Source organism: Pieris rapae, chromosome 24 (assembly GCF_905147795.1).
Source record: "Pieris rapae chromosome 24, ilPieRapa1.1, whole genome shotgun sequence".
In the NCBI taxonomy this organism is placed as follows: Eukaryota; Metazoa; Arthropoda; class Insecta; order Lepidoptera; family Pieridae; genus Pieris; species Pieris rapae.
This window is the reverse complement of record NC_059532.1, coordinates 4,816,099-4,833,062: the sequence shown is the minus strand read 5'-3', so window position 1 is coordinate 4,833,062 and position 16,964 is coordinate 4,816,099. Positions and strand designations below refer to the sequence as shown.

The 16,964-nt window shown below is 34.5% G+C and overlaps 1 protein-coding gene across 8 annotated transcripts in view; it reads right to left on the bottom strand.

Moving 5' to 3' along the window:
* Positions 1–4,373: 4,373 nt before the first annotated feature.
* The window catches only part of LOC110995426 (dynactin subunit 1), a 32,045-nt gene continuing 19,454 nt past the window's right edge, over positions 4,374–16,964 (bottom strand). For 6 of the 8 annotated variants that reach the window (XM_045633578.1, XM_045633579.1, XM_045633580.1 and 3 more), the window contains 15 exons: positions 16,566–16,735; positions 15,893–16,033; positions 15,380–15,565; positions 15,166–15,297; positions 14,245–14,367; positions 13,760–13,899; positions 13,273–13,394; positions 12,768–12,806; positions 11,634–11,669; positions 9,023–9,107; positions 7,998–8,160; positions 7,801–7,920; positions 7,439–7,549; positions 6,363–6,463; positions 4,374–5,267 (listed from right to left, as the gene is read on the bottom strand). In XM_045633578.1, coding sequence (XP_045489534.1) covers positions 5,183–5,267; positions 6,363–6,463; positions 7,439–7,549; positions 7,801–7,920; positions 7,998–8,160; positions 9,023–9,107; positions 11,634–11,669; positions 12,768–12,806; positions 13,273–13,394; positions 13,760–13,899; positions 14,245–14,367; positions 15,166–15,297; positions 15,380–15,565; positions 15,893–16,033; positions 16,566–16,735 — 1,754 coding nt within the window. In that variant the 3' untranslated portion in view covers positions 4,374–5,182. The remainder of the gene's footprint in view (positions 5,268–6,362; positions 6,464–7,438; positions 7,550–7,800; positions 7,921–7,997; positions 8,161–9,022; positions 9,108–11,633; positions 11,670–12,767; positions 12,807–13,272; positions 13,395–13,759; positions 13,900–14,244; positions 14,368–15,165; positions 15,298–15,379; positions 15,566–15,892; positions 16,034–16,565; positions 16,736–16,964) is intronic. The other 2 variants (XM_045633581.1, XM_045633584.1) reach the window with 2 other exon arrangements.

Here is a 16,964-nt window from a genome sequence, read left to right as displayed (position 1 = left end):
TATATTTTTCGGAATTAGAAAGCACATAGGTACTTACGTTACGCTGTTTTATGTGAAATTAAAACTTATTTCGTTAAGAATCGAACCGACCCCTATTTCATAAGCTATATGCAGTAACTACTAAGCCATGATACGTCCTTTTTCAAGTTGGTTAAATAATATTTGCTAAAATAAAATCATAACAGTAAAATTCATTCAACGTTAATAAAATGTAATCTGTGACCGCAATATGGCGGAATTAATTCCGCGCTAAATTCAATTTACAGTGTTATTAATCTCTGAACAATATAATAATTAATCAAGGGCCGCTAACACCGAATTTTGGAGGAGTAAATGAAAATACAGATGTGCTAATATTGGATATGGCGTTTTGGTTATTATTCACAGCATTAATTGTTTCTTCTGAAGATTTTGTCGAAAACATTGGCTATATTTGAAATATCACAAATGATGGTTGTATCATTATTTATATTATAAATGTCTATACCATAAATAAATAAAACCCAAAATATAAGAAATAGTATTTTTACTACACCCAATAATTAATTTGTAAATAAAATAGTTTAATACAATGGTGATATACGCGTTGTTTTACCTTATTTATTATTATTTCACCTAAATCAGCACTACAACATTTGAAAAAAAAAACTATCTCTCTCTAATTAAATTTCGTTACGCTGAGAAAAAAAGACACTCGCATTAAAGCACCTAATTTAAGTGATTGCATTTATATGAAAACAATTTGATTTAATCTTACAATATAGAACACATTAATCCAAAAAAGCATCTAAACTGTTATCGTAAAATAAAAAAAGTAATGTTTTTCGTCTTATCTGTGGTAACTTTTGCATGACAGTTATCATTTCCCGCGTAAAATGTGTAAAACTCTGTGGAATGTAATAATTACCCGCCCCTAGCGACGGTGTTGCAAAGCGAAAAAAACTCCGATGTTATAGGGAAATTTATGATTTATAGACTTTATTTATTACCTTTGAAGTATGCGAATTGGTTTTTGTAGGGTGAAATCAGTTTTACGTACTTTCAGTAAATATTTTGATATTTTACATTAGTACTATATACAAAAATGTCACTTTTGTTGTATTTAATTGAGATATATATTTGTTTGTTGTTAAAAAGGAGTTTCTTCAGACTCTTATAAACTCAACTGTATCTCCTAATAAAAATACCAATGACAGTATTAATTTTGTTATTTTTATTTACAGACACACAAAATTTTAATTTGGCAACAAAAACATGTAATATATTCTTTAGGAGATATGATTTATTATTTATTCACACGTCCAGAAATACCTTCTTTCAAAAACTACTAAACTCATCTTGACTAAGTTTGGATTGTTTACTTAGTTGATCACAATATAAGTTTTAGTTTCCGTAATATTTATGGATATACATACATTTACCAAGTTAAGCACGCGTGCTCGGAAGCCAAATTAGAATATCGAAATTATAACTTTATATACATTGAACGTTGACTTTTGTGTCATTAAGCTAAGCCCAAACAAATTGCCTAAAAATTCCATCTAATAAAATAAATCATACTGGCAAACTAAAATTTAAATTTTTTCGGTCTCTTAAAATTGGTTAAAATAAATGTATTTTAAAAGTATGTGGTAAGTTATGTGCGATGTTTTAAAGGAACTTTTGAGGGAAATTTGACAGTTTGATATATGAAGCCTAATTTTTTTATTTTTTTCAAAAAATAAGAATAGTTATTTTATATTTTAATGCATATAGTATAAATGAGTTGCTGAGTTTTATTATCCAAACATTGATTGGAAGATATAAAGGTCACATTTTGCTACAATATATCCTTAAACTTCATCTTCGTCGTAACCAATCATATATTTTAAAAAACTGTTTTAAATTTGTAATTAAAGGCTACAACAGGCATCCAAAAGTAAAGGTAAAATATGTAAAATTAAAAAAAACCACATAACTTATTTAGTAATTTAAGTTTCTAATATATAAAATATCTGTGCCATAATCTTTGAAAAATACGAAAAAATATGAATTGGTATCCCTGGCCCGCTTTGTTCCCGCCAAATGTATCGAGTATTTTTTAATAACAAGATCAAAGGCCGGCTTTATGAAATAATTTTACTCGTTTGATGTCAAACTTCGATGAACTATGCTTAAATTGAATGAACAAAATTTTGTTTATTAATTCGGCTCGTGCATCTTTGCAGACGTTTCGTCATAAACACAGTAATAATGAAACATAATTAAACTCATGAATGGGACAAAATCATATTCAGTGCCTAGACCTATATTGCGGCTTTATATGATTTTTTTTCACTCCGTGTTTCATTTTACACACATCTAAATTCACACTGTTTACACACTGTATACGTGCTAATGTCAATATAAATAAATGAAAAATCTACGTTTACTGCAGAAGATGTTATGCGACAGCAGATCCACCTAAAATTCTAATATGTAACTAAGTAGTATTAAAAATAAGTACTAAACGAATAAATCAACCAATAGCGTGTATTTCGACATCTTCGTGACGCCCCGTAAAAAAACTACCCTCATGCGCTTAAAGAAGTTTTACTTCATAAACATTAATTATAGAAAAAATATGAAAATTATTATTTTATAATATATATAAAGCATACTTATCGGTGCCGGCACATTGGCTGCATCTTCACTACAAAGTATAAAACAGTCGCTTTCTCTGTCCCTATGTCCCTTTGTATGCTTAAATCTTTGAAACTACGCAACGGATTTTTATGCGGTTTTTTTTAATAGATATAGTGATTCAAGAGGAAGGTTTATATGTATAATAACATCCATTAAATAGTGGAGAAGTACTGTTATTTTTGAGGTTTCTAATGTGATGTCGTAAATAATTACATTTTTTCCGCTTACATTGCAAACGCAGGCTGAACCCTACGAGTTTTATCAAAATAATGTACTAACTATTGTACACATTGAAAAGGTCTACAGAAAAGTCCATGATAGTTTATTATTATGGATGTTATTATACATATATATTATTCACTATATATGTATAATAACATCCATAAAATAGAGAAGAAATACTGTTATTTTTGAGCGTTTTAATGTAAATACATTTTTTCCCCGCTTACATTGGAAACCTGTTTTTTTATATTTTTGTTATGTGTATGTTTTTGAATAAGGTAATAAAGTAAAAATAAATAAATGACACAGGCTGAACCCTACGAGGTTTATCAAAATAATGTACATACACATTAAAGAGGTCTACAGAAAACTCCACTATGGTATAATATGTCTCTTATGGATATCGCACAATAATTTTTTATCATTTACTTTTGACATCAAATAATGGCTAATTTTCGAAACGATTTTTACCAATAACAATAATCCTTATCCAATGAACTACTTTAAATTCATTATTAATTTAATATCTAGATCTGTATGACTCTTTATAGCATATGATTTAAATTAATATTTTCGAAGATAATACAGATATAAAAATTGCGGGACGTAGCGTTTGGGGCGGTGGGGTAAAATATTATTTAAATATGTAAATTCCGCGTCAGAGGCGACGTTTCTCCCTATAGCACTTTGAATATAGCAGCGATCGGAAGCGTTATTATCGGAGGTCTCTAGCGAGAAAAATAACGATACTTTATAAAAACGTGCTTTTCATCAGCATTGCACCCGTGCGAAGCCCGGGCGGGTCGAGTTTTCTTCTAATTGACACGTTGGTAAATTTAACAATTATGAAAATTTATTTTTGAAAGGAAATATATGTGTAAAAATAACATGAGAACTTTGTTGCCACAGGGTTGTTTTGGCCTTCCCTTCCCAATGACGAAAACTGAACTGAACGTCCTCTATCCGATGCTTTAAGAAGTGCCTTCAGACACTGAGTTATTGAGCGCAGAGTTTAAAGGTAACTGGCCAGCCGTGCGTCCACTGCAATGCTGGGACCGACTGGACGGACGGCTGAAGGGAGGGGGCAGGATTTTACTCACTGCGGTGTCCTGGATATCCCTCGAAAGCGATAGGACCGCCAGTTACCCCCCCCCCCCCCCCCCATTTTTATTGCATTATTTTAATTGTACTACATTTCTATATACTTGCAACGATATTTTAATAAATAAATATAATATTGAACGAGCCATTTTGATCACTTATAAGCATGACGATTTCCTAAGTCGTTGGAGTTACGCCCTGAGGGTATAACCAGACGTAGACACTCCCTTTTAGAACTAGAAACGTTTAATATATTTAGATAGTGAAAAAGTTTAATATGTATATATGATTAGATATAAAAACTTTTGAAGGTTTTTGAAGGTTTCACTTCTGCCTCGTGTGAATTGCACATTGTTTTAGCCGATGACGGAATAAATAAAACAAACTTTTAATAAATAAGTTTTATTAATTACAATGTAAGGATAACGCTTCACAATGTCTAGATTAACTAAATTTGCGAGCGAGATCTTACTTTTTACATACTAATATTAACTGTACTGAGTCGTCGATTAAGTAATTATCAGTTAAGTAAAGATAGATTGAAAAGCTAAATAATTGCAGAGTTTTTTCGACAATTCACATATAAACGATAAATAGCTATTAAAGTTAAATATAAATTTAATAATATAACACAACATTTTTATATAATACAAAGTTTTATATTCCGCTTAAATTATATTGATACATATATTGTCAAAAAGTACCAGAAACTTTTTGACAGACCGAGCTCCTCAAAGACAACTATTAAAACTTTTGAACATATCCTTAATGACAATTTTTTTTAAATTATAATCTATGTCATGTGAAAGCGTTCCATATTCGATTGTGATTATGTCTAAGACGTGCGTTCCAAATTTGAATTTGGAGCAAAGACACAATAAGTACATCAATCGGTCACGTGATTTCATATTGTCACGCTTCATTCAACACTTGTCTAAGCCCCATTTAAATATGGAACGCAATTAAGCGTAGAATATCGAAAGACTTGGAATAAAACATCTTTCATTTGTTTATGGTCATACAAAGACACATTGTAAATAATGAAGGCCATAAATAGTAGAAAAAAAAATTTTTGATCTTAAGGGAATTAAAAAAAAAAGTTAATTTCCTATAGAATCAACAAGTTAAATGCCTGGGATATACTTTGAATTTAGTTAAAATTATTGAAGATCCTAGTTATAATTTTGTTTAACTGTTAGGCTGCGCAAACTGTAACATCCAGTGGTTTCAAATCCAGTTGTACATCATCCGACTTCAGCTCTTCAACCAATTCCCGTATTCTGAAAATATCGATAAATTAATATTAATAACTACCGTCATATCTTCTATGTAAATCTCCTGTCACGATGTTTGTCCGCGATGGACTCCTAAACTACTTAACCGATTTTAAATTAAATTCGCACACCATGAGCAGTCTGGTCCAACTTAAAAGATAGGATAGCTTAGATCTTTAATTATAGTCGCAATTTTATTTTATTGCAAATTATTTGTTTATTATTTGATACAATTCTAACAGATGGCGCTGTGTTAAAAGTACCAACGTTTCACATAAGTTCTCCTACCGTTTCCCTTGAATAGTTTATTACTATGTAATACTAGCAGACTCGGCCAAGCGTTGCTGTGGCTAAGGTTTTTGTTATATTATATAGAAGTAAATTAATCAAGGGAAACCGTAGGAGAACTAATGTGAAACGTTGGTACTTTTAACTCAGCGCCATCTGTTAGAATTGTATCAAATATTAAACAAATAATTTGCAATAAAATAAAATTGCGACTATAATTTGAGATTTAAACTATCCTATCTCTCAAGTTGGATCGAACTGCATATGGTGTGCGAATTTTATTTTAATCGGTTAAGTGGTTTAGGAGTCCATTGAGGACAAACATTGTGATACGAGATTTATATATATTAAGATAATAAAAATCTTAGCCACAGCAACGCTTGGCCGAGTCTGATAGTAATATATATTTACGACACCTCGATTTTTTTGTCTATGCACTAAACAGTGATCAAATTGATATCATTACATTACTGCACTCTTTGAAAACGTACTCTTTCGTCTCTTTCTATCATAGTTTTTACGCTGTGACAAAAAGAGACAGATACTTTAGACCAAGCGGTGCAGTTAAACTGACATATCAATAACTGCCAACTGTCACTTCTCAAATATCAAGCTGTCAATTTCTGACAGTTTACACTGAACTCTTAAACGATTGGACTTATTTAAATGATTTTTTGTATGCGTTTCGGTGGCGCTAGTAATATATATATATATATGAGCGACATCAAATATTCCACCTTAATGTAGTAGGTTTTTAATTTTATTCGTTACACATACAAATAAATTTTCCTATACATATTAGTATAGCAATACCTAGCAAGTTGTGTGGGCGTGACGTAAATCGTGTCATCTGTGACACCAGCGGGCGCCGGGTACTTGATTGTTCCTATGTCCACTGCCTTCGCTGTCAAAGCCTGGAAAATTAAAAACACATTGGAGTTTGACATTAATAATTCGCTTCGTTTTATAATAATTATTTTTTGTCAAATAAAATTAATAGGAAGTATTAAAGTATAGTAAATTAAGTATATAAGTATAGTAAAATATTAGGAATATTTAAAACCACGGAACCATTAATTGATGAGTAAGACAGTGTTAAAATTCACTAATAGATGGCACCACACATATAAATTCTAATATTAACACGCGGTGAATGTAACTGCTAAGTTTATGTGTCGCAGAAATGTAATAAAATCACAGAGTTAATTGAATATCTAGACAGTTAATTAAATATCCATATTCAATCAAGTCCTTAGCATTTTGATTGAAATTAAGCAGAGTGGCAAATCTTTAACTATCTGTCTGACCCAAAGCCAGCGTGTTGATTAATAATTTAAAACAAGATGGCGGTCACGACAACAGCTGATAAGTTTTAGTGTCTTTCTTTTGTCTTTCTTTTCTTTGTCTAACGTTGGTTTGTTGTGGATGTGGTTTTTTTGTTTCTGGTATTTTGTTTGTATTGTAATATCGGTGTGATCGTGAAGGCCTGAGAGCTCGGAAATTCCGTGTTTTGTTTTACAGTAAATGGTTAGGTTAGTTAGCCTTGTTGCCTAGAAACGTTTAGGAAACTCGTTAAACATTTCGTTCACTCACTTGTCTGACGGAACTTTAGCGACTTGAATGAGTAACAATCTTTGATTAACTGTCTAGAGATTCAATTAACTCTCAGATTTAACTACTTTACTGCGACACATACACTACCTAACTATACAAAAAGCATTGATTACACTGGCTGGCAAGTGGTACATGTTTTAAAATCACCAATCAAACCGAGAGTACCACAAAATCTTAAGGGGTTTAATCGATATTTAGGGGTATGTGAAGGGGATTTTTTTGTAGTTGGCAACACTAATCAAGCCCTTCCATCATACAGATTACCCTTGACTTACAGCAGTAAGATCCGGCGCCGGGAAGTCCGTAAGGTCAGCTTCCACGCAACGCCACGGCCGGTGTACGGACAGCAACGTACGCGCCTCCTGCTGTAGCGTACGCAGTCGTTCCTGAAACGTATAAGTTAATTTTGATTATTAATATAAGGTGTGATTCTTCTAAGAAAACTCCAAATACTGGATCCATTTTTAATTCATCCATTGTGTGTTTTTTGTATTAAGATTCGCTGAGGCCAAGACCTAAAAAGAAAATTCTAACTATAAATGAAACTATAGTGAGAGCTCTGTAAACCATATAAATCGCCATTTGGTGATGACGGAGCAATCATCAAGCTGAGCAGACCCTTAAAGTTTTCATTTACCTCCAGCTGTCTCCTCATCTCTCTCTGTTTCTCCTTATGTTGTTGGAGCGCACGCGCATACTTCCCTGGTTCCTCTGGGAACTTCACGAGACCGGATCGTGCCACGAACAACGTCCATTCCTATAATCCATACAAAGAGTGATAATTCACATAGAATTAGATCCTATCAGTAAGAGAAGATCTCTTCTTATCCATACCGTTTGCAATGCGGATAGTTCTGCTTCAACCTGGGCGGCGGCGTGCCTCCGGGCGGCTGCGGCCGGAGCCCCAGGGTTCTCCAGTGGACGAAGACTGCGTACGCTCGCACGCTCTGCGCGCGCGCACGCCGCTATGCGAGCCGCACGTTCGCGTTCTACGCGCCTGGAAATAAAACACAGGTTATAGATGTTTTGATGTGAAACATCTATAGCCGCACGTAAAACCGATTTCTGGCGTGGCGACGCATGCCGTGGCGACGCGTCGCCACGCTATATGATATACAGTCTAAATGCAGTAGTAAATTTTATGACATAGTCATAAAAAATTATGACAATTAAACAACTGTATGTATATAGCACCTGTATCTTGATAAAAAAATTTTTAAATAACTCTATCCATAGTTGCTTGTCGTTTAAAAAAATCAAATACACAACGACACGCAATACTCGTCGAGCGAGTTTGCTTATCTTGCCGAAGCCGCGTACAAGTTATTTGAAGAAATCTATTAGGTATGAAGGTGTGCAATTATTTAACCAATTACCATCTCAAATTCTCAATATTGGAGTGTTTGACAAATTCAAAAAGGCATTAAAGATGCATGTTAGAATGAACATAGCTGACTAAAATTGTTACGGCTAATGGCGACGTGTATCTCGCTCGTATATAATATGTACATATTAATATTAAGTTTCTCATGTAAATAAAATATTTCTGTTTTGTAATGAGAAATAAAGTTCTTTAAACATTAAATTTCACATTAAAAATATTTAATGAAAATAATGTTTATTCAACAAATAGTCATCGTTATCTGGAAAAAAAACGTAATATTTGATTTTATTTTATCATTATGACATATTTAGTTTCTATCACAATCTGTTCTTTTCTGCATATTACTTTTACAAAATAATGTCGATGTTTCACATCTTCCAGGCGTCCCGTGACAGCTCACATTTTTTTTAATTTTATTTATCCTATCCTAACAATTGTAGATGACAGTGGAAATTTAAAAGATCTCGGTACTCACCAACTCAGGACCTTGAGCTGATGCTGTAGAGCCTCGTTGACCTCTCCAGTCACCAACCCGGGAGACACCTTCACTGGTGATTCCTCTAAAATACACAATTTTATTGAGCATAGCATATTGAATCACAGGGGAAATCAATTGAGTTACTTTTATGTTAATCACATGAATTATTTAAAACGTTAACACAAAGCAAGAAGATTTGGATAAAAATGTGGGTTGCAACCCCTAAGTCTCGCAAAATGTAGCACTGATGATACCACATTTACACCTGACGATGAATTGGACAGCGTGAGTTATTGAAGAGTGTATACAAAGATAAAATAAAGAACAAATCATTAAGTACAAGTAAGGTACCGCCACAAAAAAAAATTAAAATGGGCGGGGTACATGGCAAGAGGTACTGAAAAGTGGAGCAAGACAGTAAACTGGTGGCCATAGTTCAATAAATGCAGAGGAAGACAATTTAAAAGGTAGACCAGATAAACAGCAGGTGCATAGATGGAAGACAGTGCACAATGCAGACAGAAATGGCGGGATTTGAATCATGAATGGGGTGATATAAATATAAATGTAATTCAGATAAAAAAAATTATATCATAATTTGCGTTATTGTAGCTATACTCTGATATTTAATTCCGTAGAATTCTGACAGCTATCATTTTTTTGACATGTCAGAGTTGATAAACCTTTTTTTGGCCAGGCGCATTTTCAATTTCAATACGAGTGAACATCTGAGTTTATACATACATTGTATTTGTGCATTAAAAGTGGTTTAACGGCGAGTAATTACGTCCCTATTTCCCACAGACAGCAAAAAAAATTAAATATAACATTATTTTTTTATATATATAGGTAATTCGATATATCGTTCGTGTTATTGAAATATTTGTTTTTTTCTATCAGGTCTTCAGTAAGTAAATATTTAGATTTATCTTTTTGTAGGTTAAACACAAAAAAATACGTAGCATTTTATTTTTTATTGTCCTCAAACGGGTCAAATTTGTCCAATAGTGGACAATTTATAATAGCAACGCTTAAGAAATGTCAGAATTATACGGAATGAAAAAATAGCGTATAGAAACATTTAAGGCTGCAACAGAAGCAGACAGAGTGTAAATGTGGTATTAATATTTTTAGAACGAAAGTATTGTCAAATTCATAAATACAACACAGCAGTGGCGAAGAGTCCATACAAGCCGATTCCCACCGGGTTACCTTTCAAAAATCAGTTCCATATTCATACAAAAGTATTTACATTCTATTTCATTAACAAAGTATTATTAATTAAATGCCTGCGCGATTTACAATAGCAATAGTAATTCTTAGCAATACCCTAAGTATCACATTTCATTTTATAGTCGTAAATTAATCAGCGCGTCAATTTTTCGTACCTAAATTACATTAAAGGTAACTCGACGAATTACAGCTTATCTCGGCCAACGTTTTACTATGAGGCGAAAAGAGACAGAGCGTGTCAAACCATCTCTTTCTAATGCTCGCTAACTGTACGTAAAATTTAAAGAAAGATAAGGCTGATCGCGACCGGCTTGCAGTTCTCTCCTCTCCTCTATTAGAAAGAGACAAATAAATTATTGTTATTGAACCACGGCACGGGAGAAAGAAAACACGACAAAATTAAAAAGAATTAGCGTTATAATGAAATCCTTCGCAAGTCATATTCTTTTTATTTTGGCATATTTTCGCGTTCCATTTCGTTTGGTTGAAAATAGATTATTTTTAGTATGTGACATGTGTTCCTATACCACTGGTGCGTGATAATTTCGTTTGTTATATTTTAATATTTGTGTTATTTAAACTGTGACTGATTCTGTAAGGTAATTTAATCGCAGATTTGGTTAAATACTGTGGATTTTGTTTGTTATTATGGCTTTAATTCATATAGAGTGCTGTTCAACATTTTTTGGACCGGCTTCCCCTTGCCAAAATTTCACCCTTCGCCACTGCAACACAGACAAAAAATAATTTAAAAAGGAAGAAGGGGAAGGCAATGTCGCTTCCAGTCGAAGACAAATTTTTTAAATTATCTATTATGAAATGTATAGAAAAGCTAATCGTAAAATTAATCTTCATTTAAGACATAAACATTCAATTAAATGATTCTTAATACTTCTTCAAAGGGTGGATCTATTGGCGTTCGCGTATTGGTCACATAGTCAAAATTCATCAAAAACCTTACATCTTTGCGTGCGTACAAAGTACGCATGTCAAAAGTGAAACTTATTTGTAAATTAATTATGCTAAGATAATAATATCATGTTTGCCTCTAAGTGCTTGTCACATTAAAAATTGTATTTTGTGTTCGACTTTTTGGGTCTAAGACATGTCGGCTTCCTCACGATGTTTTCCTTCACCGTTCGAGCAAATGTTAAATGCGCACATAAAGAGTCCATTGGTGCACAGCCGGGGATCGAACCTACGACCTCAGGTATGAGAGTCGTACGCTGAAGCCACTAGGCCAACATCGCTCTTCTCGTATATACCCATCTCCAATTCAAAACTATCACAAGACAACAAAACATAATTGAAAAATCTCCATATCCATTATGGAATTAAATGGCAACAAAATTCCATGCGAAAGCGTTATGCTTACGTGGTGTATCCTTTATGGGCGTTGGTGTTGCCACCGCTAAAAATAAATTGTCTTTGGTTTAAAAAAAATTTCAGACGTTTCTAAATATATTTAAAAAAGACGCGATTTGTAAAGTTTTTTTTCATAATTTATCGAAATTATTATATTATAAGTTGCGTTATTTAAATGAGAAAAATGAAAACACATTCCCTTTTTTAAACGTGAATTGGTTAATTTTCATGATTATTTTATAAGTAACGAAGTTCCTTTCGATTAATTAGTGAAGGCATTGTAATAATATTTTTTATATTATTAACAAATATAATGTTATTAAAACATAATCAGTAATTTACTTCGGGCTTTAGTAATAATTGCCTTGTGGCAATTGAAGTAGGAAACATATTATCTATTTTATTTATGTCTTGAAAAAACACTTAATACTTTGTTGTTTTCATTTCTTATCCCTAGGGAAAGAAAAAAAAAGACAACATCACGAGGTGTTCCCAGGCGGTCATCCATCCAAGCACTGACCTCGCCGGACGTTGCTTAACTTCGGTGATCGGTCGAGAACCGGTGAATTACAACAACTATAGCAAAAAGGGTCGTGACAACTTTTCATAAGAATTTTTTCCGTCTAGCCTCTTTTCACAACGCGCGATAAGGAACTTCGTTCCAACAGGTTAAAATAGGACAGAATGGTATCCTTTACAAAATGGAATTAATATCGAGAGATGAAAAATATATATAATCATTTAATTTTGATTGTTTACTAAACAAACAGATGGCGCTGTACACCTATAAAACGCGATAGAAAAACGATGGCATAAAAATATATAGTGTAATTTTGCGGGTACTTGCTTGTCGCAGTTGAAGTACCCGCAAACTTCAACATGTTATTTTTGTTGTAAATATTATTATTTTCGCATGCTTTTATTGAAAATTAATTAAATTAATAATGAATGGTTAAAAAAATTAGAAACAAAGTGCCTTATTTAAACCGATATTATTAAAACTGACTTCCAATATTTGTCAAATATCAAAAACGACTGAACCGATTTTGATGAAATTTCGACTTAATAAGCGATTTAAAATTTCAAATATCGGTTTGAACTTGACACTTGCATGCATACGATACAACATACAACATAGTCTTACGTGAGAAGTCTCGTAAACTCGGCACTGGTGGCGCCACCGCTGCGCAGTACAATTAACATTATTTATTAAGACTTGCCGAATACCGAACTTAAGCCGGATAGCCGAATATCCGGCGAAATTATTCGGCCAATGTATAAATGTATCAAATGAAATGTTGCCTAGGAACGTTTAGGAAACTCGTTAAAAGTTTCGTTAACTCACTTGTCTGATGGAACTTTAGCGACTTTATTGAATATAGATCTTTAATTAACAGTCTAGAGATTCAATTAACTCTCACCACCTGTCAATGAACTGCCTATTATGGTAAAAGACCCATTTGCTATTATTATATAAGCTCATCTATAAATAGATTATTTTTAAATAGATATTTAAAAATAATTTCAGAACTATTTTACTCAAACCAGTCGGCCATTTATGTCTGACAATTGGACACGGGTGTCTGACAATTAGACACGGGTGCCTGACAGTTGGACACCGGTGGCCGATCTAACAAATAAATACTGACCGTGCCGTCCGCCAGGTTTGGCGTACATCTTAAGTTTGTCCCGCAACGCGCCTCGCTCACTCTCCAAAGAGTCGATGTCTTGTTGCAGGTGGTCCATTGTGTCTTCGAATTCCTTTTCTTTTCTGAAATTGTGTTTGACATACGTCAGTCACACTTGGCGCTAAACCCTCTAATCTCAAATTACAATCTCCGTTTGAGTATTCTCAAATATGTGAAAGAAAATAAAAAAAATGATATGACAGCTATACATAATAAAAGAAGATTAATTTAGAGAGACGTTCTAGCATACGGGACTTGATGACTACAATATGTCAAAAAATTATGAAACTCTGACATATAGGAGTCGCACCTAATCGGAAATTAAAAAAAAAACGCGAACTATGACACCGGTTTGACAGAATCCAATATATTATTGACATCCCTCCCGACTGACTACCGACTTTTACCATAAAGAAGTATTTTCCAAACACCTGTAACTACGCCTCACCTCTTGAGCTGATTGCTGACATCTTCCAGCTTCCTCTGCAGCTCTTGCGCCTTCAGCTCCGCGTCCCTCGCGGCCGTCGACAGCTTCTTCTCCGCGAAGTCGCGGCGGATCTGCATTTCCGATATCTCCTCTTGCTTCGTCTGTGTACGTAATGTCAATTGTCAACTCTCAACTGTCAACTGTCATATATCAAGTGCAGCTCACTGTGGCAGAAGTTTTAATAATGTGACAGTAACATCGTTCATGGACACGTACAAACGGACAATAAAAAAAATAAAGGCCGGCAACGCACCGCCCGTTCGCCACCTGTTATATATGTAAAAAACAAAGGAATAATTAAGGTCCCACGTATAGAAGATGGTCACGTGACCAGGCGACTTTTTTTTTAATACGTTCGTTTGTTAGCGGGTCACGCCTATCGTGAGCTCTTTGGACACTTTGGAAACCCTCTATGCATAGACAACAATAAAACAAAAATTACATGCCTTGAGTATTTTCTTCAGCTCCTTTATATCCGCTTCCTTGTTCTCGAGACGGATGGTGAGAGTCTTCGTCTCTTCCAGCTGCTTCTTCACGTGCTGCGCGCGCAGTACTATGGGCGGCGTCGGCTGGAAACGACAAGGGGCCGTCCATAAATTACGTCATCGATTTTTTCCCGATTTTAGACCCCCCCCCTATAATCATCCTATCGTCATTTCTTACTGACCCCCCCCTTCTTCCAAAATTGACGTCATTACCAGTTTGACAAAATAAAAGAAAAAAATAAAAACAAAGGAAGCCGACTTTGTTTAAACGGCGCCGATTTCTTTTATTATGAGTTATTTTAGTTAGAAATAATCTTTTTGTACGTGAAAAATAAACTTTAAGTAAATAAATAAGAATGACGTCAATTTCGAAACACCCCCCTCCCCCATCAATCATTTTACCGTCATCCGCAGACCAAACCCCCCCCCCCCCCCAATTTAGAATGACGTCATATATGGACGGCCCCCAACGGAAGCTTTTGAACTAAAAGTATTGTTTATGAAGATACGTCAAGCTTCGTTAAGCACGAAATGTCTGGATATGACTTACTAAATTACCGACTTATTTACCAACTTAATTAACAACTAACTTACTTATCAGCTTAATTAATAACTTACTTAACTTACCAACTGACTTAGTCAGTTACCAACTTACTTAACAACTTACCAACTGACTTACTAAGTTAGCAATTTACTTAACAACTTACCTACTGACTTAATCAGTTACCAACTTACTTAACGACTTACCAACTGACTTACTAATTTAGCAATTTACTCAACAACTTACCTACTGACTTATCAACTTACTTACTTCCTGACTTACTCGCTTCCGTGTACAAAAATAGGTGTAAATAAATTCTAAATAGCAATGCTCCCTCTCACCTTGTCCTGCGCGACGTTCGTGAGGGACATGACGTCATACTCCTTGTCCTGCGTGAAGTTGGCCAATTTGATGACGTCACTCGACACTATAGACAATCCGTGCTTAATCGTTTTCACTGGGCCGTGGTCGTCCTGAAAAGTATTAAAATATATTTCTCTATAGGCAATATACGGAAGGAGGGAAAGGAGCATTCTGGAAATATTAAATAATCACCTGCTGGTAAATCTTGTCAGTGGCGGCCGTCCAGATGGCCTGCAACTGCTGGTGAGGCAGAGGCGCCCCGTCCGCCCTCTCCCCGGCCGTAGCTGCGCATGCGCACGCCGCCCTCGCGGCTAAGGAGACCGCCCGTGCGCAACGCCACAGGGCAATGGCACTTTCGCCACGTAGACGGTCTAGGAGCTGAAAGTTTATTTATTTATTTTGTACTCCTACAGCTAACATAAATTATATATAATAGCAAACAAATACACCGAGAATATAGCCACAGATTATATAACAAAAAGATTTATAAAAGGGAACAAACAAACAAAGTATTTAATACAATTAAATATCTGATTAAATTTAATTAATTAAGCCTAAATTGGTTTACAAAAATATTTAAAAAAAACTTATTAAATCCTTAATCCTCAAAAACTACTGAACTGATTTTGATGAAATTTCGATTGAAGTTAAGTTTTTTATCTCTTTTTCATAATGTTTTAATCCTGTTTTTTCAGCATAGTTCACCTGCAGGTCAAGTGGCAAATTGCTGAGATTAACTCCAGGCGGAAGCCGCCTCCTCACGGCCTTGAGTTGCTGCTGCAGCGACGAACTGCTGGATTGGATGGCCTCGTGCAGCAGACCCAACTCTAGCTGTCGATCGGACGCCTGCAAATTGTCAAAAATTAAAATACTACAAATTGTATGTTTCAGAAACATTGTTATAAGACATATCTATAGAAATAATAACATTTCGTTTAGATAGCTTATCTGTCAGCTGTCAAAACGGACGTTTTTTGAGTGATTGAGAGTTAGTCTGTGGAAAGAGGCGAGTTTTGACTTATAACTTGAATTTTACATAAAGCCTGCTATGATAGAAATTTTTTTGATTTTAATTGGAAATATTACTAAAATAACTGTTGAACGAAAATAACCTAATATACAAACTACACCATTTTTAATATTAAACTATTTTTATGGAATCTCGCTGTAAGCCTTGAGGCTATTTCAATGCTCAGCTCAGCTTGTTAGGCATTTTCCTCCTTTAATTTTAATTTTAATTACGGACTACAAAATATAAATATATAATTTTTTTATATAACAGATAGCAAACGGGCAGGAATTTCACCAGATGTTAAGTAATACCGCCAGAAGGCTCGCAAGTGCGTTGCCGGCCTTTAATTCACGATTCGGTGGGTACCTGCAGTATCTGCGTGAGTGCGCTGGCGTCCGCGTGCAATGCGCGTGCGAGGGCGTCGAGCGCGCCGCACGCGACCACAACGGCCTCGCGCGTGCTGCCCGCTCCCTCCACCTTCGCCATGCCCAGGGCTGACCACATGGCCGACAGGTACGACCAGCAACGCTCCATACCTGGAGTCAAAATATCATTTATATTAAAAAATTTAAATCTTAAACATCAATTAAACTAAAGTTAAAAAAAACAGAAAAATCTATACATGTGATATCGTGTTAAGTTATGTGCATATAATATTCATTTTCAGAGGGAGCTTTAATGACGACACATTTTAAATTATTATAAATTCATTTTCATATCAATTAAGTTTAAAAAATATTTATGTTAATTAAAAAATATTTATGT